The sequence below is a fragment of the Tachypleus tridentatus genome, chromosome 13, assembly GCF_004210375.1.
Source record: "Tachypleus tridentatus isolate NWPU-2018 chromosome 13, ASM421037v1, whole genome shotgun sequence".
Classification (NCBI taxonomy): domain Eukaryota; kingdom Metazoa; phylum Arthropoda; class Merostomata; order Xiphosura; family Limulidae; genus Tachypleus; species Tachypleus tridentatus.
In genome coordinates this window covers 228600912-228625682 of record NC_134837.1, presented here as the reverse complement: position 1 = coordinate 228625682, position 24771 = coordinate 228600912, and the positions used below count along the sequence as shown (strand labels likewise).

Genomic DNA, 24771 nt, shown 5'->3' with positions numbered 1-24771 from the left:
TATGCCACTTGAAGAAAAGGAAAAATAATTAATTAGGGAGTCCAGAAAATCATCATCAAGACAATGACCAAAAAATCCTACTTTGAAAAGCAAACCATACCAAGTTCTTCACTTAAGGCATAATAAGGATGGACAGCTATCTCCATTTGCTTTACCAATGTCATCCATGGGTTGTATAGTCCAGATGGAGATATTTATGAAGCAAATACCATAAGGTTATTCACCTACAAATCATATTGTGGAACATTCAGTCTCTATAATGACTGTGCCGAGTTATAGACAAAAACAAGTAGTCAACATGACATACCTTACAGACTTAATATTTAAAGAATACCTGGTCAGGCAGCAACATTCACTACAGAATGTGATAAAACACGTGAATGCAAAGGAAGGGCCCCTGTAAGAAAAGAAAGCATTAAGAAAGACTTACTCAGTGTCCAGGCCACACTAAAACATGAAGTATAGTCACAGGCAGTAGGTGATATCCTGAAGATAAAGAAACTGCAATGAAATGGAGAAATGAGAAATGAATGTTGGCTTGGTGGAAAATATGTTTGAATGCAGAATCTCTTTCAAAAACTGATCTACAGGAGAGCTAGGGAAAAGGTGAAGAGGTGGATGGGAAGTGAGAAAAACAGAAAATGAAATGGAGACATGAGGAATAAACCAATAGAAGAAATGAGAAAACCAATTGAGAAGGGTAAAGGGAGAATGATTCCTGAAGGAAGAGGGTTGCTCAGGAAGAAAGAGTCAAGACAGAAATCGCCAAAAGAAATAGCAGACAATATAACAATTAGGACCATGCATAGGAAATAAAAGTCCATAGTTTTCTTAGCAAGAGTAAAAGAGGAGAATGGAAATTAGACAAAAAAGGAGTTAACCTCAAGGGTTGCTGAGAACAAAGGAATTAATGAATGAACTAGAGACAGGGAGAGGACATGAATTGTGGTATGGTGTGCAAGAGATGGAACAGCAAATATATTAGAGTAACATTGTTCACAGGTTAAAATGGGTTGGGGGAATCTCCTTGCAGGGAAGAGGAAAATAAGGAACACATGGCAAGAGTAGCAAACAGAGATAAAGTAATGGAATGGAGTGCAACATGGATATCCAATCTGGAAGCACTGGAACACAGGGGTGGCCAATGCATCCAAAAAGAATGAAATGAAGGGTAAGAACAAGGAAAGGAAAGATTTGGTAACAAAGAGTGAAGGGAATAAGGAAAAGGAAATGACACCCAATGTCAGAACCACACCACACAGCCAGGGTCTGGAAAGCACTCAGGCACAAAGTTGAAGGATAGGAAGGTTAGGATGTAGAATTGGGAACAGCAGTCAAACAAGGAAGAAGGGGAGGAATAACTGAAACTGGAGTAAAGAAAACCATGGATAAGTGGACCAGGAAGGAGAAATTTGAAGGACCAACAATGGAGTGTTGACAAGGGAGTCAAATGGACAAAGTAATCAGAGAGGAGGGTAAATAAAAAAGGAATGTGTTAAACTAAATCCAGGTGAATGCAGCCATAACCAAGACCTGAAGATGTGGAACAGGAGACCAGACCAAACTAACTGTTGAAAGGAGAAAGTAAATATATTAATATGTGGGGCAAACTACTGAATGCTAAGTCAGGAAAATCAAGGAATCAAGGAACCACTCCATCGCGTAAACCTATTACAGCTGAAGAATGACCCGCCAAAAGTCTGAAGGCACCCAGTACATTACACGACATTCAACTAACCTGACATTATGGGACCAAAAGATATAAGTGAAAAACAAGGAAGTCTCAACTGGGTGTATCCATGGAAATTTGAGCAACAACTGTTAAGTGGTTGGATTAAAAATTGACCAATCAACCCTTAAAGACAGGCTATCAAATAGCAAGGAGCTCTAAAATGGTGGACAACAAGAGAATGCACAAACTCAGACCAACATTCCAAAGCCAAGTTATGGTCAACACATGCACACCAGTCCTGAAGGGACCCACCTGCAAAAAAGAAGAAAATATATCTGAAGGGTAGGGAGCATGATTGCCACAAAAGTATGAACCTGGACCAAATCACCAAAAGAGATAGTCAATATTGTAGTAATGAAGGATAATGGAAGAATCCAAAGAAACTCAAGTAAGGTTCAATCAGCCATGGAGAACCCATTAAAGAGATCTCAGATGAGCTCAGCCAAGGGGGTAGGAAAGGAGTCAAAGACTGTCCTCAAAAGCAACAGAATCTAAAGAAAAGAAAGAAAGGGAGCAGATAGGGTAATTCAGATAGCTTGTACCAGAGAAGAAAACAAAGAGAAGGCTGTGTCTGACTTGTAAGGGTAACTAAAAAATTGTAAAAGATGAAGAATTTGGAAGTATGAATGGAAGGATTTCACTTGAGTGAAAAAACAGCCCACCTCAGTATCATCAATAAGCAGCTAACTATTAGGACAGACCAACACTCACTTAGAATAGTGAGGATCCAGTCATCTTTAGAAAAGGAAAAGAGCAATTTCAGGGCAAAAACGTTATAAAGAAAAGGGACTTGCCAATCAACAAAGATGAAAGGCACCATGTCAGCCTCAAAGAGAGAGGAGACTGGGAAAAGAAATAGTAAAAAATTGTTTAAATGAATAGACCCTAGACACCAAGAGCTCTGTAAACCTGATAAAGATGTGCTGTTGCAAAAACAGGGCAGTATGTGGGAATCATATAGAGAGTACATGAAATGAAGCATAATGACCTAAAATGTCTAATCAACAAAGAAACCACAGTTGTATTTTTCATAAAGGGAATAAGGCATAACTAACAAAAAAAGGGAAGGGTGAGGGTCATAAAATTAAAGATCAATTGACAAAACATCACATACCTGAGAAATACAGTTCCCAGAAACTAATGAAGGCCAAACAGAATCCAGAGGCAAAGTGTGGAAGGGCACATCATACATCAGGTGAGGGAGGGAGAGAAAAGCTGTTGAGAACCTTGTTAACTATGCGAGATACAAAAGGTAAAGGTAAAAAATAAAGGATTTCCACAGTATGCTCAAACTCCTGGCAAACAAAGTGAGATAAATCACCTTATGGATCGCCAGTACCCAAGGGCTGAAATTTAGTTACAGACAAAACAGATAAACTTGAAGTTTTAACGTGAAGTTTGTAATGCATGCTTGAATTTCTTTCAAACAGGTGAAAGATTTAATGGCAAAACACAGATAAAAAAATGCTTTCAAAAGAACGTGAAATTAAACAAAGTAAAGTAGAAGAGAAATCACTTCAAGTCCAAATTGGAACAAAAGAAAGATGTCTACATTCGAACACTACCAAAGGAGAAATGAAGGGTATGTAGAGAAGTATAGAGGGAGCCATGTGTATCACATATGTCATGCTTCTATTGGTTAACAAGTGAGGCATGATGATTTGTATGAGAGGAAATTGGAAAATTCCAACAGAGAGGGCCTAAGGCATGTGGCATGCGTTAATAAAAATGTTTGCTGTTAGAGGGCAGCACTAAATGAGAATAGCTATTCTTATGAGAGAGGCAAGTACCACATTGGAATTTATCCCTATATGTTCTTCTGAGTTGAAAGGAGCAGGCATGTTTCTAAACACAGGAAAATGGTAACACAGAAGGTCAAACATTATTGTCTCACTAAAGGTATAGAGCAGAAAAGTAGGAATAAATGCCATAAGTTTAAATTAACAGTTAGATTGGAAAAATTCTGATGGGTAAATATACAAAAAGTAGATGCCTGAGGATTGGAAATTTTCTAATGTTAAAGAAGATGACAATATTTACACCCTGGAGTTTATAGGCCATTTAGTCTTACTTCTAGAGTAAAAATTCTAAAGCATTTGATAAAAGAAGTGTCATGAAATAATTTATTGAAATATGATACCAAAAATGAAATCCAACTTGGATTCATCAAAAGGAAATTGTGCATTATTAATCTTTTTCTTGCATGTTATTTGTTATCTAGATGAAGAAAATAGTGTGATTTAGTACAATAAGATTTTCAATAAGCTTATGATCAGGTGCAACAGAGAAAATTACATAAGTAGTAGCTGCAGAAAGATTATTTAACTAAATTGTTGAGTGGTTAAATGGAGTTAAGTCAAACTAAGTTTGTTTTTTTAACTAGTGGGGTGTTTCAGGAATTAGTGTGTGGGTCTTAACGTTTTCATCTCAACATTAATAGTACTGATGTGGGCATTATTATTAAATTAGTAAAGTTTGCTGATGATCTGAGTTATCTCTAGCTGTAGTACAGATGTTCAGGTATTCCAAAAAGATTTGGTTCAATCAGTAAGTTTGGCATATATTTAGCAAATAACTTTTAATCAGGGCTGGCATAATATGTTTTGTCACCCTGTGTAAACAACCACTGTGTTGTCTATTCCCCATTACTTTTCTTCTGCTATCAGAAGAATTCTGCATAATTACACCCCAAGTACCTTTCATTTTTTTGCAAAAGTATATTCTGTTCTCCCTGATCATGCCAACCCTACTTTTAATTGCAAGATAATAGGTTTTCATAATTTGGATCTTATTTTAAAACATATGGGAATCTACTCAACAGAGTGACTGATGGAAAAAGACTTGACGTACAGGTGGATGTGTAAGGACAGCTTAGGAGGACCAAACTATCTTTTGTTATCCATGTTAGATACTCTAATGTGATACTATCTAAACTTCAAGGTAACATAACATATGTTTTAAATGTGAATTAGCATATAAATCATACCTTCAGATGTTTCTGTTTACGTTATAAAACAGGAAATAACATATTAACCTTAGCATATTTTAAAGTGAAAACTATTGAGCCAGCCTGATTTCATTTATTCCAAAATATATTTTAAAGATAAATTAAATTTATACTAAACCTTCAATTGTTCCTTTTTACAGTTTGGTTACAAAAAAGACCAAGAGATTAGACATCTAGAAGTTCTTATGTGTATTTTGAAGGAGTAAGTATTGTGATGATTATATTCTGACCAGATGTGCTTGTTTGGTTTCTAAAGGTGAAACTAACCTACAACCACTACCTACGGTGTCCTTATCTATACTTTAAAATGGAAATTGGTAAGCAGACTACTATTCCAGGTTTTCTTCTGTATATTGAAAACTAACCCACACAGTATATTTCAAGTGTTCCTCTTTACACTTTAAAATAAGAATTAATCTGTGTCCTAAACATAAAGTGGCCATTATGTATACTTTCATGATTTCTGTATTTTTTTCTAGTAATCAGAATATCTGGTATACCTGCACAATATATAGGCTTTTTGTTTGGTAATATTGGTATTATAGCACTGGTTAAGTAATACTGCTGTACAAAAATAAAAGATAAATAAAGTAAACATAAAGTATCTAGTGAAAAGATGGATGCAAGTAAATGTATCAAATGTAGTTTTTTTAAAGTTTCAATAAAAGTTGCTACAATAATTTTTAAAGGGATTTTTTGTTTACCTTTGTGAATGAATTCCTTCCTTTTGAACTCAGTTGACAGGAAAACTTTTGTAATGTACATCCCCATAGTGAAAGACTATAAACATACAGCTGCTCTTACCTCAGTATCCGTCATGCCACGTGAACTCTTCAACCGAGAAAACCTTCTCCTTACGTCACGATGGAGTTCACGAACACGCCCAGCTAATGATGAACGTCCAATATGGTCACGTGATAGCCCACTTTCCATTTTCTATAACATAATTTTTTATTTAATTGTATCAAGTTTGATGGTTATATTCAAATTAAACTCTGTTCTCACAGACATACTTTACTCACTAATACAAATACACTATGTTACATTTTTTTGTTATATACATGTGTATTTCTGGAAGTCAGTTTGGTTGAAAAAATACATTTATTGAGAACTAATCAAACTTTATATCAACTATTCAACTTAAGTAGCAATTTTGTTTTATTTTAAGAGCATTTCACATCAAATGAGTGTTACTATTGTCATAGCTGAAACATCTATTAATTTCACTCTTCCAAATAATCAGAACAACAGTTCTTAATCTGTGGTCAACAGACTCTCTTTGTAGTCCATGGAAAGGTTGCATAATTATGTAAAGAAAGTGATAGTATGGTGCACAGATCCCACTGTGATTCTTTTGGATAAAAAAAATTCCTGGTGGGCTTTGTACAAAAAAGTTTATAAACTTTTAAAATAGAATATACCTTTATTCTGTATCTTTATTTTTCTAAATTTGTATGCAGGTTTTTTTTTGTGTACTTACAATATTTTCATTAACCAGATGAAAGGTAAAAAAATTGTGCTAATCCTATTTCTTACATAATGGCCGCATACAGAAATGGCTAGTAGTTTTGATATTCATTTATTTTCTGTATCAAAGATAATTAGAAATAAAGATCTGAGTTTGGTTACAACTAAGCAGCTTGAGATCATTTAACACAAATGAACCCACTTGCCGAGTTGAAAATGTGATATATCAAAATAGTTTTCAATTTATGTTCTGCACAGCAATATAGCAGGTCTCTCACTCCAAACAACTAGTAACAGTAAATGGAAACCCATATGCTGGCTAGTAGGAAAAATGTCTATAAACACAGTTATTGTAAATAAAGGGCAAGTTGTTATAATACTTTGATCCCAAGTATGTGCCAATCCACTCCCTGTGAGGAAGAGAGGTGGTGGTCAAGTCCCTATCAAAGGGTGATACTGATACTTGTACAAATTGGTATGAGTGTATGTTGTTTTTTTTTCATAGTATGAGTTAATTTGAATAGTTGGTGATGTATGCAGCTCACAAATATACAAATTGATATGAGTTAAGATTTTAATCTCCTATATATGTTATTTGAAATAGACTATGGCATATGCAGCTTGAGATCATTTAACACAAAAGAACGAACTGTTGTGATATATCAAAATAGTTTTCTGTTTTTGTTTTATACAGCAATATAGTAGGTCTCTCACTCCAAACAACTAGTAACAGTCAATGAAAGCCCATATGCTGGTTAGTAGGAAAAATTATTGTGAATAAAGGGCATGTTTTCTAATTTCATTTGTGTTTATTTGCTTTTCCTTTGCTATCAGTGGTCAATTTATGGTTTACAAATCAGGAGCCTGCAGTGTTTGGAAACTGTTGACTTTTCTGTTGGAGGTTGTATATTTTACTACCACATGATTAACTGTGATGATGGTGAACTGGATATTTCCAAAATTGACTTAAAAATTATGGAATAGCACTTTTGCAATCATATATCCCATATTAAATTTAACATATTTCATTAGATCATTAAGTTTGTTAATTTTTAAATAATGCTTTGTGTATTTATATTAAAACTCTCAAAAAATGTTATTCTTCTAATTTCAACAGATCAGCCACTTAAATAAAATTCAGTTGCAATGAACCAACTAATTAAAAACTTGGTTTGACTTGTTTGAAATTGTGCGCAAAGGTACACGAGAGCTATCTGTGCTAGCCATCCCTAATTTAGCAGTGTAAGACTAGAGGGAAGGCAGCTAATCATCACCACCCACTGTTAATTCTTGGGCTACTCTTTTACCAACGAATAGTAAGATTGATCATAAAATTATAGTACCCCCATAGTTGAAAGGGCAAACATGTTTGGTGAAAGGGGGATCAAACCCATGACCCTCAGATTACTAGTCAAGTGCCTTAACTGCCTAGCCATGCCGGGCCTAATTGAAAACTGAAAACTTTATAACTGGAAATCAATTAAATGTAATTATAAAATATATCAACTGAGATATACTTAAAATTATTTTTACATGTTTGATAGGCTTAATGTTATATTTTGCTTATTTGTTGTAACAAGATGAGAAACTGTAATGTCAGGATTAATAAGAAAATGTAACATACCTAAATATTAAATCTATATAAATAAGATAGTACTATCTTTTGTATGTCCATGTAACTACTTTGTTGGGTGTGGATGAATCTTCACTGGAATTGGTAGGAAGATTCATTGAATCCATGTGGAGATAAATACAAATTTTCAATTTTCATTTTGCAGTTTTTATGAGTGTTTTTTAGCACTACTTCATCCCCTCATGATGGATCTTCACCATCTTAATATGAAGATTTGTTGGGTCCTTAGGGAGACACAAACAAGTTTTCACTTTACACTTTGTGTTTTGCAGTTTTATGGGCATTTTAACATTTTTTTTACTATTATATATATAAGGGAAGCAACTTTTCATGTCCTAAAATAACATTTTATTTATTACAAATTTATACAACTTCTCTCCAGAGGATAGGTGCTCTTAGCATATCCTCAAAAAAATTATTGCAATCCCCCACCCATATATGACATATTCACATGATATTGATATTTTTCTCTGACCCACAGTAGTTCAGCTGTAAATCTGATGGCTTATACCATTAAAAACTGGGTTTTGATACATGTGGAGGTCAGAGCACACACAGCTCATTGTGTAGCTTTACAACAACAACAAACAAACGTATGAATCTCTCAAGAATTATATTTCGCATTAAATACAATTCTAATATGAATATTCATTAGGTTTCAAATTCAAATATTATTCTTCTGTTCCTTAACAACATTTCACTTTGGTGAATACTGACAGTTTTTCTTTCTGGAACTTACCTTTTCACTTTCCTCAGTTTCCTCATAATCAGAAGACTGAGACTGCCCTTCTTCACTAGTACTGTAACTGGTTCGGTTCTAGAAAAAAGTAGTTATTATTCATTTATAATACACAATGAACAGCTAAAATATGTATAAAAATTTAAATCAGGGGACTGATAGCATCAGTTCCTTATATTCTCAAATTTTATTGTAAGTGTGAATGTATTCTAAAAACAGGAGACAGTAGATCATTTCACCTTCCACTTTAAAACAACGTTTTCTTGAACATACAATGGGCTATTTTCACGTGCTTATTCCTGACAAGTAAGAACAACAAGTACTATCACAAGAGCCATGGCAGTCAACAAACTGTAGGGTTAGTTTGAATCCTGACTTAGATGAAGAGAAGAACACAAGTTTCACAATAAAACAATACCTATAATCAAACGAAAATCTGGCTGAGGCTGAGAGGATCAACCAATATATATTTATTGGAATTAGTTCATATCTCGTCATTGACATTAATATAAGTAAAGAAAATAGTGTCTAAGTTTTCCAAAACGAAGCAACTACAGAATTTATTAGTTGAAGCCTAAAGGAATTCTGCAGCATGCCATCCATAGGAAGGTTCAGATGTATCAAAAGGAGTAAATGTGTGATTAGCGCAAGAATGAGGTCTGAAGATGACCTAGAAAGGTCAAAACGTTGTTCTCACCTTATCAATAAGTGCTAATACCCTTACCAGATGTTCTGAGATACAAGGTCAAGTATAAGTTCAATGCCAACTACGTATTTGTATGCTGTAAGTTAAGATTGGTGCAAAGTCTCATAAATGTAAGAAAAAATGTCCACCTTTTTAACTAAATGAATATGAAATGCCTGACAGGAAGCTGAATTGTAAGTATATCAAAAAGTTGTATTATAACATGAAATGTTAAGCTTTTACGAGAAAAAACTAAATATTTACATGAATGCTAGGAGGCGAAGCTTAAGTAATGGGCTGTGAATGTATTTGTGGAATTTTTCCATTGTAAAATGAATTAAGAGTTTTTCGAATTTGAATGTTGAATAATTGTTTTTTGTATTTATGGAAAAGCCATTAACGTTATCTGTTTTTGTCCCTAATGTCAAACTAGTGACCAAGGAGAAAGTAGTCGGTCAGTAACACCCTACTGCCCATCATCTAAGCTAAGAGGCTGACTATCACTCTTGGTATGCACACACAGTTTAAATTACAGGAAATATTTTGTTGTATCACACAGATTCGAACATAAAATCCAGAGTTACAACGGATCAGTACTAAGCGTTTCATTAGAGAGGCGCCAATTTACTGGATTTCATTAATGGAATATGCAAAATGATAAACGATTTTTATAAGGCAGTCGGTTTGTTTTGTTTTGAATTTCGCGCAAAGCTACTCGATGGCTATCTGCGCAAGCCGTCCCTAATTTAGCAGTGTAAGACTAGAGGGAAGGCAGCTAGTCATCACCACCCACCGCTAACTCTCGGGCTACTCTTTTACCAACGAATAGTGGGATTGACCGTAACATTATAACGCCACCACTGCTGAAAGGGCGAGCATCTTTGGTGAGACCGGGATTCGAACCCGCGACCCTCGGATTATGAGTCGAACGCTTTAACACGCTTGGCCATGCCGGACCTAAGGGAGTGGCTTGTTTATATCACTAATTATTATTTCAGTCGGTTGTTTATAAGAACTGTGTAACGGGCTCAAATGTTAAATATTAAATTTCAACACACAGGAGAGTCGGTTGTTTATGAGAGTCTTTGAACATCGAGGTGTGATGTCAGACGTGAAAGACTGACGAGAGTCAATTTGAACAATAAAATACGACGTTAAATGTGACCTTCTATAAGCGTTGACGTAATTTATATATATGTGAAATCTTTATGATACAGCTAATGGTTATTCGATTTTGATAATGAACTAAGATAATAATTACGTAGTTTCTATGCAGAGCCGTAGCTAGTCATTTTTGCGCCTTGGGTGAGTTTCAGGAACTGCGCTTCTCCCCAAATCATGTTTGCAGAGGTTCTATGAGGTTTGTTTGTTTGTTTTGGAATTTCGCACAAAGCTACTCGAGGGCTATCTGTGCTAGCCGTCCCTAATTTAACAGTGTAAGACTAGAGGGAAGGCAGCTAGTCATCACCACCCACCGCCAACTCTTGGGCTACTCTTTTACCAACGAATAGTGGGATTGACCGTAACATTATAACGCCCCCACGGCTTGGAGGGCGAGCATGTTTGGCGCGACAGGGATGCGAACCCGCGACCCTCAGATTACGAGTCGCACGCCTAAACACGCTTGGCCATGCCGGGCCTGAATAGAGTAAGTTATCTTGCTTAATTCGGACGATAGGTTCAAAGGGTAAGAGTTTCTACTTACCTTCCCGTCTGTATTGTTCTGCATAAATTATTGAAAAAGAAGCTTAGCACTCGAACTGCGCCCTGGGCAACTGCGCCCTGGGCAACTGCGCCCTGGGCAACCGCCCCTCCCGCCTTACCCTATGGCCTTGTTTTTATGGAAGAGTTGTAGTCAGTTTATTATTTTTGAGAAATAGACTGTGATGTTAGAATAAAGCTTGTTTCCTAAAGAAATGTTGGGGGCTTATTGTATGTGCATGAGGACACAATGGAACTTTACAGACGTTTTGTATTTGGAAAAAACAAACAAACATTACTCAACTCTCCGGTAAATATTTTCATTACACTAATCCAGGAGGTAAAGAAATAAATGTTCAGATTAAAACTTTAAGAATTTTGCATTGAAATTAATACTGAAGGGGTCTGTAACAAGGGCTTTACTCCATTTAATTCTAAATACATATTAATTTAAATAGATTGTGCTTTTTACAAAAATATTCCGGTACTTTACGAAAATTTGTTTATAGTTTAAACAAATCAAAAAAAGAATTTAACCTAACCTGTCTGAAACCTTTCCCAAGAAAATTTATTAATGTAAAAAAATGTTATGAAACTTAAACCAAATATTTCTTGCTTATTATGAAGACAACTTACAACCATGTACCTTAAAATGTTTTTTTTCTGTTTCACGCATGGGCAATCCTCACCTCACGCAGTATGTAATGTTACATCGGTTAGTCATCGTAATATATTTCATTGTTTATAGTGGCCAACTTGAGGGTGTGGTCATGAAAGTCGGGGTGGAGCATTGTATCACAAAGAGCCGAGAAGGATTTTCCAAAAAAGCAAAAACCGGCCTCAGACGTGAAAAACTTTGAAATACATTACGCTGATAAAGATTACACGATGAAAGAAATTACTTGTTTGTTAAAAAAATAAAGAGAAGCAGCAACTGTTATAGAGACTCCTAAGAAGATAAATTACTAAGATATATTTTGTTTAGAGCATTTATGTTAGTGGCTGAAATATAATAGATTATTTAATTACTACCTTGCTTAGATAAACGTGAAATGATTATTGATTTTTGTAATTCTCCATGTGGCCACTTTGGAAAGCCATTCAACTGCAATTCATGTTTAAAATAAATTGGTAGTATGCACACAGAAACACTTTTCAAACTATAGAGATGTTGTGAAACGATAATTTAGAAATATTTAACTGTTCACTTAACGATAAAAGTATGAATAGTTGTTAAAAATATGAAATCCTTGTGTTTCATACTGAGCTTTGTGAGGTGTTAAGAAATTCTCAACCCTGCTTCATACACATTAATACGTCGATCAATAAAAGGTGTCGCGCCACACAAGCTGAAAACATTCAGTAACAAAATTTTATTATTCAAGATGACGAGAAACCCACTTGAAGTAAAAATGTATTCTAAAGACGGCTAGTGTACGTATTAAAACGTTCACTGAAATAAATTATAGAACAACGTTTTATGGCCATCTTCAGATTACCAAAAACTGTAAAAATACCAAAACAAACAAAGTATCTGTAGATGTCCAAGCTCTTGAATAATTCATATCAGTATCAAATTACCAATTGTACATGCATTGGAAAGATGCTGTTCATAATTACATAGTAAAAATAAATCTGAAATGTGAGCATCTTTAAACAAAATGGTAAAACAGATAACAGACACAGAATGCCATCTTGGTAGTTTGTGCACAAGTTTAAATACATGGTTACTCTTCTAACAAATAATGTAAAAATAAGAAAATAATTGACAGTTACAAATTTCTTTAAATTATTAACACTTGTCCACAAGGTAACATAAATGTAAAAGAGATGTTATAATTAAAATTGAAAATTTGTGTTACATTAATAAAACAGTCTCTACACCATGGAGAGTAGCTTATTTAATAATATTTCTTAAAATTATTATAGAAAACTGATATACCTGAAATAGCTCTTGATTGAAAATGTGAAATGCTGGATTTTAATTATTCAAAGGGGTTTCTATCCAAATATTATATATACTCTTAAGAAAAAAAAAGGGGCCCCAAAAACTACTGACAAGATACAAAGTATTTTATAACATTAAGTGTACCTTGAATCCTGAACTGTTGCTGATTTATGAGAGATATTTCATAACACCAAATTTACCTTAAACCCTGAAATGTTACTGAATTATCAAACATATTATAAAACAATATGAAAACATTAAATTCATAAGTATTCTTAACCATTAACAATATTATATAACGTCTTAAAATCCATAAACCCACAAGTGTTTCTGAGCTATCTTATAACAAACAGGTAGTGATAATACCTGAACTATTGCTAAGGTATCAAAAATATTCTAGCCCAAACCTAAGAATTTTGCTGAAATGTAAAATATTTTATATAAGACAAACTAAATCTTAATTCTAGAACTGTTGTGTGAGACAAAAATGTCTTAATACACCATTTAACTCTTAAACCTATAACTGCAGCCAAAATATGCTATACCATGTAGTAGATGCTTAACTTAAAACTATATACATTGCATTGTTAATTATCTTTTTTCTCATTATATTTAACTTATATTGATACAGATTTCAAAGAATATGTAAAATCTATGCTACTTATTCTCTCAAATCAGTAAACTCAAGAACAAGTGATGAATAGAATAATACACTGAACTTCAAATTTATTTCTGTTAACACCAAATAGTTTTGAGCTATCAAAAGTATTTTTTAAAAATATAAAGATAATCTTTAAAAAATAAAAAAATATGTTTAGGTATGTTGCTGAATTGTCAAGGGTATTTTACAACACCAAGTAAGTTAACTAACACAACTCTTGGGATATAAAACAAATTAAGAAAATTTAAATCTAAACTGCTGTTAAGGAATTAAAGATGTTTTAATCAACAATTAAATCTTAAGTCATCAGGAATATTTGTTGAACTATCAAATACAAAGGAGTAATTACATGATGTAAGAATGAATTGCACATGCTACTGCAGTGGTTTATCACTGGAGATGAAAGGTGTTTAGATATTAAATATTTGGTTCACAAAGCATTCTCTGTAGTTGTGGTATAGATAGTTTATAGCTGGAAGAATATGTCAGCAAAATCCTTTTCAAAGAATGATAGAAGTATATTTATTAAAGTGAGAATGTTAAATGATACAGAGTTAAAGAACACAACATTTTGAAAGAAGGAACTTTTATTGTTTTCCATAGAAATAGAAATGTGAAACATCAGTTTTTGCAACATGAATTACAAAATCACACCTAAAGACAATCTGCAACAATGTTGTCATCTGTAAAATGAAGGCTGTAGTTAAATAAGAGAACAGTCTGATCCAAACTCATTGTGATGAGATTAAGCATACTTTCTGTACCACAAACAATAGAGTAAAAAGGAATTTGAAGTTAAAAAAGGTTCACAAGCTAGAAGTTTATAAGCATCTGGCCACACATCAAAATTAATAGTTGTTTTTACAAAAGGATGGCCAAAGAAACTGGAATCATTGAAAACTCAGTTGACCACATACCTGCTAATTCTTCATATGGTGCTACAAAGGGCCTTCATGCGTTCTTCTGCTTAAAAGTATGTGATCTTGGAAGGTGACATCCACTAATAATTGAAGGTCTATCAAAAGTTACTCAAGATGTGAGTTGTAAGACTGATTTTATCACTTTTCACTGAAGCATTCAGAATGGAAATTGCAGTGTTCAGCAGTGTCATGTACTAGATATTGTAATTCATGTAACATGGATGAATTGTTATGTTATGAGAGATGGTCAATAACTTAAAGACAAATAGAAATTTAAATCTTTTGCTTAGTTATGGAATACATTTTGAAAGACCAACAAGTGCAATTTCATATTTCAATTATACAAATGGGCAACATTTATAAGGGTTTAGAGTTACATTCCTGGATGGTCTTGAATTTTTTAAAGGTTAAAATGCAAATTTTAGAAACAGGTGTCCTGATTATTTCTGATAATATTTCATAAGATTCAAATGGTAGAAACTACACAATTTGTAGACATTTACTATTCCCTAAATTAAAATTCATATCAAGGGAGGGGTGCAACCTCCCACCATGCCCTACCTAAATGGAAACTCTGATATATATATCATATAAATCTTATACTTATTATTTTTAATGAATTGTCAAAGGCATTTCACAACTTTAAATACAGCTTAAATGAGAACTATTGCTAAGACACTATAAATAATCTATATATTTAGTAGAGACTAATAGCTAGATATACTCTTAATCTACCAAAGATATTCTATAAAATCAAACCTTAAAAACAGAGCTACCATTGAAATAACATAGATATTCTAAAACAAAGGCCTTCACAACTATTTTCAGATCTTGGAACCATCCCAAAAGCTTAGAAAAGTTAAGGAATATATTTTGAGCCAGATGTGTGGTTATGGCATGAGACATACAGTTTTATTCTAAAAGACAAAGGCCTCATTATTAAACTTTATTATATAATGTGTATTAAAGTTAAATTCAATATGTGCAATTATTAAAATAGTAAATTAAATAACTATAGCTTAGGTGGATTCTTGTGATGAATGAAAGTAAAATAAAAAAATAAAAACTGTGTTATTGATAGAACAACTAGGTTATTTCAGAACAGTTCTAATCTACTAATCACTACAATACTATAAACTTTTTGTGTGCCTAACCTAACTTCATTACCATTTGTACCAAGATATGAGGTCTATATTTATTTATTTTCACAGCAAAAAATACATGCAAACAATCATATGATATCAACAACCACTTCATAGTATTGCCTGAACTAACTGTCTTTGGTCCTGTCTGAATCTAAACAGGTACATTGATTAGTTGAATTAGAGTAAAAAGAAAATTAAAATTGTATTAAATTAGTACAGTGTTCTGCAACTACAGCACTACATTCCTAAAATGCAAAAATAGTTCCAAACTTCCAAGAGTCTGGAACTGTTCGAGGTTTACATTTTATATAACACATTCCCATGCATGAATAAAATTAGAGAAAATACTAGGCACCACAAAGAAATGTTTGGTCACCATGGTGATCTGGCAGAGATTTGTCAAGACTTGCTATAACATAAAATAAATATTAAAAATATTGCCGCGCCATCAAAAGTATTTAATACACATTGATGAATCTTAACTTCTGAATTGTTGTTGCATTTTCAGAAATATCAAAAATATTTCATAAAATCAAATAAATTATGAACACAAAAGTGCTGCTCATTGAGAAAGATATTTCATAAGATGACCTTAAGAACAGGATTGTTGCTGAGGTATAAAAGGCACTTCATGATATCATGCATACCTTAAACATAATTGTTTCTGAACTACCGATGATATTTTAATATTATGACGTAAATCTTAAGCCCATAAGTTTAGCTGTAAATCTAAAGCCATTGCTCAGTTATTAAATATGTTTTATAAGATAAACTTTAAATATATACCTGTTACAGAGGGATTAAATAGGCACTAAAAGAAGAGTATCTTGTTAAGTTATGAAATATATGTCAAAATATGTAGGCAATTATAACTGCAGAATGATTCAAGACGTATGAAATGTATATCACAAGATAAACTTTAACCTTAATATTTTACTGCATAATCATACATATTTCATAATACCAAATAAGCTTTCAATCCAAACCTTCTGATAAGTTAACAGAAAAATTCATAACATAAAGTAAGTCTCATATACAGAACTGTTTCTCAAGTAACAAAAATATTATGTAAGAACAAGTAAATATCAAACAAAGAACTGTTACATAGCTGTCAAAATATTGTATAATGTGAAGGAAACCTGGAGTCAGAACTACTGCTAAGCTATTAAAGATTTTTAAAAAATAAGAGCAAATAATTCTCAATACCAGGTCCACTGGTGGATCAGCAGTAAGTTTACACACTTACAATGTTTAAATTCAGGGTCTAATTTCCTGTATATGGACAGAGGGCAGATAGTTTATTTTGTAATTTTGAGAAAAAGAAATAAACAATTAACTTAAAAGCATAATTGATGGTTGGATATTCTAGATCCTCAAGTAAACCTTAGGCTACCTATATCTGTGCTGAACTATCAGATAATTTATAAAACCAAATAAACTTAAATCATTAACCCTTTGTTTGCAACTTGTGAGCCATTCAAAATGTTGTGCATAAAATGCTCGTATCATCTGATGTGAATCACAGTTGAATGTTTAACTAATAAGTTATAGAGGAATTTCAGAATTTTTAGACTTTACCTTTCTAGCACAAGAAAAATAAACATCTTTGTTCATATCTATTATGAGATATTTTTTCTACATTTTTCATATAGGTGTCCTATATTCAGCTAACATTCTTGTGAGCATGATGTAAGTGCTTGAAAACTTAATAAATATAATGAGAATAATAAGTGAGTGATTATTCTAGGACTGTGTGATATCATACTAGGACTTTGTTTTGACATGAAAGTATAGTACATTCAAAATATTGCAGTTTTCTGTCCAAGAATAATGTCTTATTCCTTAGTTCATGCAGTTACCAGAGTTTGATAATGACACTAAATGTATTATAAGGCTCCAGGATTAAATTTTATCCCTTGTTTCCACAAGCATTGAGTGTTTTTTTTGTTTTTTTCAAAAAAAACAACTTTTTTCTGAACATCCAAGTGGGTTCAATTTTGATGAGGATGAGAAAAATGAATTTAAATTATAATTTTAGTGCTGAAACCATGTTTTCTCTTTTGCAGAGCTTATTTTGAATACATACATTTCTCTCATTTGACTCTCCATTTTCTGTTGAGCTTTAAGACTGGACAGAACTTATGGCATAAATGGGAAAACTGCAGTTGATGCAAGAACATTATTTGAAACAAATGAAAGACCTAGGGTTCCTAACAACCATGGTGAAAGCTATTTTTGCTTTCTTGATCTGGTATTGGGAATAAGAGGTTACAAGGTATGACTCTGGTTTTGCTATATGAACTTGACCACTACTGGTTGTCTCCAGCATGGTGAAGCATAAGATGAAAAGAATTTGAAATGATGTTGATGATCAGTTTGGACACCCAAAGACTAATTGGGATAGTTTGTTCGGGTCATCAAGATTTTCAATGACTAACCCACATATTAGCAGGTCATAGTCAAGGTCACTTTAGAACAGGATGAGAGGTTAGAAACATATGATAGAAAAAGTCCACTGGAAAGTACCACAACACTATCATGTGAAGCAGCCAGCATTTCATTGTGATCCTGTGGAGACTTAGAACAGTAAAGAATATATTTGGCTAGCAAGACTCACATGTACTATCTAGAGACCGTGTCTCTAGGCTGATTAATACAACAACAACTGTGTAGCCATACATATCATGACACTTTTGGTGATGTCCTTGTTTGAGAATACTTTATTTGTCAAGATGTGTATGGAAGAAAAGATGGGCCATTTTCAAGCAATAAAGACACTGGTTTTGATATTAAAATAGGTTAGCACAGTAGTGTTAAAAGGAATGATGATGAGAAATTTGGTCCATTTTCTCAAATATTTCATACAAGTTTTTTTCTTGAAATAGTAGACCACAAGATCAGGAGATGCAATGACTGCATTTGGACAATTCAACACCAGGTGATTTAAAATACTTGGATGAGGAACAACTCATGACTAAGACACACTCATTAATAAGTTGCACCACAATTTTTACCTTTTCAGAATGAAATTATCTAAAAGTTTGAAGGCATTGGGTCCATGAGAATTAAGTCATTCATGTAAACAATTTTAAGAAAGTATAGTGAGAACTTTATCAAGCATGACTTTTTAAAACTCTCTTTACAAAGAAATTTTGTGGATATAGTTGATTTTTCTGTTAAAAACTGAAAAAGGCAATTAGAATATGCAGAATTTTGTTAATTACTTCACCAAGTGAGCTTTAACTTATGTACTGATTGATACTTTAGTACAATTTGCTGCTGATGTCATTACTAAAAAGTGCATAACAAGATTTGGAGTATCTAGAAAGAACCACTTGGATCAGGATCCAACTTTAACAGTTTATCATTGTTTGAAAAGTTGTATCATTACCATCTGATGATTTGGCCAAATGGATTCTTAATAAGGTTATGAATCTTGAACAAAATGGCTAGGATGAGGGAATATCATATATATAATAGTGCACTGCTATGCAAGAAACAATGATAATACATAATGAATAGTTGCTCTTCAATACTCCTGACTTTCAATGAGAAATACACCTTCTAATGGATTTGAGGTATGGCCTTCTGCCTAGTGCAGATGTATTGTGTCTTCAGGGTTATGTAGAATATTTACATTTTGCAATATGTGGTGCACATGAACTTTTTATGTCAGCAGGTAAAATGTCTGTATGCATGTGAAAACATGTGTAAGGACAAAATGGTACCAGAAAAAAAGTTAAAGCCTAGTAATTTGGGTGGTTTCATACCTGTAGTGTATAAGCAACTTAATTCTATCTGAATGGTCCATATCTCATATGCTGATAGCTCAATAAGATGAACTTTGAACTTCTGCAATTACCTAATGCACACTAACTCACTGAAAATGTTGACAAGCTTAAACTTATTATGACTGATGAGCCTCTTAAGAACTGGTTGCTCCAGGAATCACAAGCAGATAAGCTGGCCAATTCTGAAGATGATGAGATATGATTTTTACCCACTTAATGAGTAGATGGATTTTGGAAGTGTAAATATAACAATGAATGAGGAAATATCAGTATAGGAGCAGTTTTACTGCCCTTATAACTAGTTAGGATACAGAGATGGCTTTTTAATTGACATGGCTGGGTTAACTGCTTGACCAGCATGTAGAATGAATGGTTAATTGCAAATGACTATGAGCTCTTACACAATATTTTGTAGAGAAGCATAAATATGACATCTTGCAATTATCAGATAAAGCCCCACAACACTTATAGTTGGTTGCAAATATTGATAGACACTGGGAATACTGACATTGCAACAGGAAGAAAAAAATTGTGAACCTTGGTTTACCAATTCTCAGGGTAAAGTCTGAGGGTAATGCTGTAAAATCATCTTTAGCAACTTTGTGAGTAAGTCAATGTGGTCTATAAGCCTGTATCTGTTTTCTTTATGCATATGTGTGTATTATAGTATGTTGGTAAATATAAATATATATTCTGTATATGGATTGGTTTGTGCATACATAATTATGTACATAATCTTAAAACATACCATGGCAACATTTTTAAGCAATTAAGAAACTTGGCATGAACAATAAGATGTATACATGCATGCTAAGGCCAAGCATAGTCTAATAACTACAGAAATGTATCATTGGATTTATTTGTTAAATCAGGTATGATTTTACTTTAACTTATACAAGAAGACATGATGGTGTTGTGTAGCAGCAGACTTAATTTCAGTAATCAATGTAGAAAACTAGGTCACAGTTCTTACCTCCTTCTCCATTGGAACCAATGCAATCAAACAATGGCAGAAGAAGCTCACATGCATGAGGAATGGGTGAATTCACTGGCTGGGAAGTACACTGCTATGGATGTAATGAGATTGGGATCTAGTAAACATAGTAGTATCTACAATGTCCCCTACAGACAATACATTCATGCAAGAGAATGGTGAATGCATGCAGCAATTCCACTACAAAAAGTAGTAAGTAAGATAAGAATTAGGGAAGTTTATTCAAAAATGAAAGTCAGTTTGAGGCTTAATTGACTGCAACATTTCATGCTATGTAGCTTACTAAACTTGTAACCTAACAAAGGTTGAATTAATGTGGGCTTTCAATCCTGACTACTGCTTTAAAGAGCCATGATTCTATTTTTGTTTTAATCCTTTGAACCTACCAGTACATGTGACTTTTACTTACACTGATGATGGGAGAAGGTTTCCTATTTAATGTGTACTTTAATAACTCTAGCATGTCACCAGCAACCTTCATTACTTTGTCTATGTTATAGGGGGCAATGCAAGTAAATGAGCTTCTACTGACCCTGGATTCAGCAAGTAAAAGTTACAGTGAGTTCTGGTAACTGAAACACAGAGACAGCAGTTAGACTTCTAGCAACTTCAGTAACTACCTGAAGTTTTGAAACACCCTAAACTCTTGCTTTTGACAGGACTTCCACAATCAACAAGTGTATCAAAAAGAATGTTTCACAACAGTATCAAAGAAAGCAGAAATTCTTATGCACATCCTGGTGTTTCTGAAACTCAAGAAAAAAAGAAGAAACAGAAACCTTATTTTTATTCATTTCACAAGCTCCTTTAATGATAACAGTAGGAATATGAATTATTAAGGTATCAACAACTGTCTTAAATTTATTCCTAGGTCATCTAACTATCAAAGAGATAGAACAGTACCATCAACAATGGTAATTTCAGCTGACAACATCTGGCAGGATGCAGAGATTCAGTTAATACAGTTTATTTTTCTACATGAGACCAATTTTGTAAGTGATCTCGACAGGTAAGTTGACTGATACAGTTTGTTTACCCTTAAATTTTATGATCCATTAAGAATGGCAAAATACCTAAGATATATTAGCTTCCATGTGGAACATGATGTAGACATAGATCTGAACTTCAGTCAGAAGTATGTTTCACTTGGGGAGAAAACATCATAATGTACTGTATTAATTGCACTATTACTGGCTAAAAAAAGTCACCATATCTGAAGAAGAAAAATGCTTTACAATTTATAAGTGCAGCCAAAATTAATTGAAGTGTATTTATAAATTCCTTTTGGCATTACCTTTTACTTCAGAATTGTGACTCTTTAATAAAAAACTTGACTGAAAATAGAAGGATACATACCTAAATTCACCCAATAAAAATGTGTTGATTTCCAGAACAAATGTCTTCCACATACACATATCCTGAGTTCAGTATATTTACTTCGGAATGTTATTTCTATGCCCTGGCCATTCCATATTTAATGGAGATGACATACAGTATGTTACCCAAGATTTACCATGCATGCACATTCTAATCACTAAGGTTCCATGTCATAAAACAAATCTAAGGTGTTGGCCAAATATATTCATGTTACCATTTTGCCTCTTATAAATTTTATTTCTTCACAGATTTACAAATATATGTATATAGTTGTTTTTAAATGTACATGTCAGAGTAACTGAGTAAGGAAATAATATTTTTCTTATAGCTGTGCTTGCTATCTTGATGTTTTACACTTATTGATAAAATAATTTTTCTATCCACTTACCAAAACATGAAAGTCAGGGTTGGGAGATATTTTTTGTATGTGGCATGTACTTCCATTATGGGAGAAGGATTAGCAAAGATTATAACCTGCTGCCTCTAGTGAGAGATAACATAAGAGAGATTCAATAGTTCAAGGAAGCACTCCAGAAGATCTCAGTTAAATAAAAAAGATCTTTGGAGGCTCTTGACAGTCGACTGGTCATTCTTATAAAGATGTGTTTTCTCACTTTGTAAATGTATGTATACTTTGAAATGTTTGGTTCAAACAATCTACTTATTTTTTTTATTACTAGCAAAACTTCACTATGTTTTGTGTTAAATCTGGTTACTGTATTATGGTGTTTCCTTTTCTTCATTTACTATTAAGGCTAGTTATGTTACCTATCAAATGATTCATTCATATTAAATTTTAAACTTTATTTTAGGCCCCTCATGAGTTAGTGGGGATATATTTTTGTCGAGAAAAACTACCCAATTGGTTTTTTCTTAATTTTAGCTGAAATGTTTTGGATATATATTTTGGCATTTCTCTCACTTCTTTAGCACTGGGACTGCAAAAGGTGATTTAAAGTACTAAAGTGATTGAAATCTATCAGTGCACAATGAGCTTAAGGGCCAAGCACAAGATAAATGGAAGTCTCCAAATGACATGCAGAGGTATTTAGAAACCATTTTAAACCAACTTTGTAGATATTGTACAGCAAGCCAAGCACAATATTATGCTTGTAGCTGCATTCAAAATATTCCTGTCTACTAATCCTACTGCTGACTATCATGATACTTTAACACTCCCTACTGAGTAGTAAGTTAAATTGTTCATATCTCAATTGAAAAATAAACATAAAAAGATGATAAAAGTATAAAAGATTAACAGTTGTTTAATTAATTATGCTGAGAATGTGACATTATTGATATATACTGAATTTACTCCTAGTAGATAGACCTTAGTGCTTGCTACTATGGAAACTTGGGGATGCTGTATTTCACTTAAAGAGATCTATAAATTAACAAATTAAAACTTGTCTCAAAAATATATCCTACACTACCCTCTATCAGAGTTTTAGGATTTAACTTACTTATAATATTCAACAAACTGTAGTATAAAGACATCTCTTGGGCCCAGGAAGGCTTTGAGATAAAGAAGGAAGGAGCATACAAAATGAATAAATCCTTATTCAGTTATATATTTTCAAAATTTTAATGCAGGCATTTTTTTCATTTAGTTAACTGAACATGCACAGGGTCAGTCCATTGGATCAACCCTAAATTACAAAAATAATGTCAACTATAACTTTGAATTTATTAAGTATATCTTCATAAAGTGTGGCAAGATTTTAGTAAACAGTATAACTATGTAGTACACAAAAAAAAATCAATGTGTTAATAAGACCTTTGTGCACAATATATGTCTGGGAACTGATATGTGTCTGACTGATAAGTTCAAGTGCAAGGTGGTGTTCATGGGAAGAACAAAAGTACTTTTGATAATAATAATATAGTTTACATGACTTCTAGAACTTCTTAGTTGCACATCAATAGTTTTTTGTTAGTTTCTCTGCATATTGTATCTGGTATTTATTCTCTATTTTCACAAACTGTTGTAAATCAGTAATGTAGCATGACATGAATAGTTGGTAACTAACATCAAACACATAATACCATGTTGAATGACACTCTGTAGAAAATCATGGTAGGTGCACTTTGACTTCAGCCATACACATGGGATTAACTAACAACTTTGTAAACAATATGTAAGTAGTCACACAAATGCTTTAATTCTTGTTTCAGGTATGTTTAGATAACACAATGGTTATTATATTATCATATAGAGTTCATTATCACTGGGTCATGCTTATGCATTGTATTTCCCCTTCATTGTTGGCTATTATCCAGGTGAAGAGGTTATGTACAGGTTTGTACAAGTTAGTATGAGCTTGAAATTCATCTCATATTGAATATGTAAACAGAATAATCAAGTAAATATGCAATATAGTATTTTGTGAAACTATACTCGGCCTTTAATGTGACTTACTAATGTAATATAGACACAATCTTGCAATATCCTATTTTGTGAATACTTGTCTTAGCTCAAACAGCCACTACACTCTCATAATGGTCTTTTGTATTGCAAGATCCTCAGTATGGTTTGCTGATCTCAGGAATAAAGATTTTTTAATATTTATTTCACACAAGCTTTCTTTGCTCTGTTTTTGTGTGTGTGTTTTGTTTTAATTCTTCCACTAGCAAGTATTGGCTGCAAGACTGATTTTTAGTTTCATTCTCAGTATATAGCTTGCTCTGATCAGAAGTTTATATTGAGAACATACCATATTGTGGTCTTAATACTTATCTATTGATTCCAGTTTTTAGCTAAGAATATCGGATTGTAGAATAATCCATAACTTTTAATAAACCTAAAACTCAGCTTACAAAATACTCAAAACCAGGTAAATTCTAAACACAAATCATGGTAAGTCACCAACAGTATTCTACAACATCAACTCAAAGCCACAGTTGAAATACATGTATAATACATATTTCATAGCATAAAGTATGATTTGATCCCAAAACTGTTCCAAGAAGA

General features: G+C 33.1%; 1 protein-coding gene across 2 annotated transcripts in view; it reads right to left on the bottom strand.

Moving 5' to 3' along the window:
* Window positions 1–24771, bottom strand: part of LOC143240507 (SAM and SH3 domain-containing protein 1-like) — a 188298-nt gene that overhangs the window by 14404 nt on the left and 149123 nt on the right. For both annotated transcript variants that reach the window (XM_076483039.1, XM_076483040.1), the window contains exons 10-11: window positions 8579–8656; window positions 5544–5675 (exon numbers count right to left, since the gene is read on the bottom strand). In XM_076483039.1, coding sequence (XP_076339154.1) covers window positions 5544–5675; window positions 8579–8656 — 210 coding nt within the window. The remainder of the gene's footprint in view (window positions 1–5543; window positions 5676–8578; window positions 8657–24771) is intronic.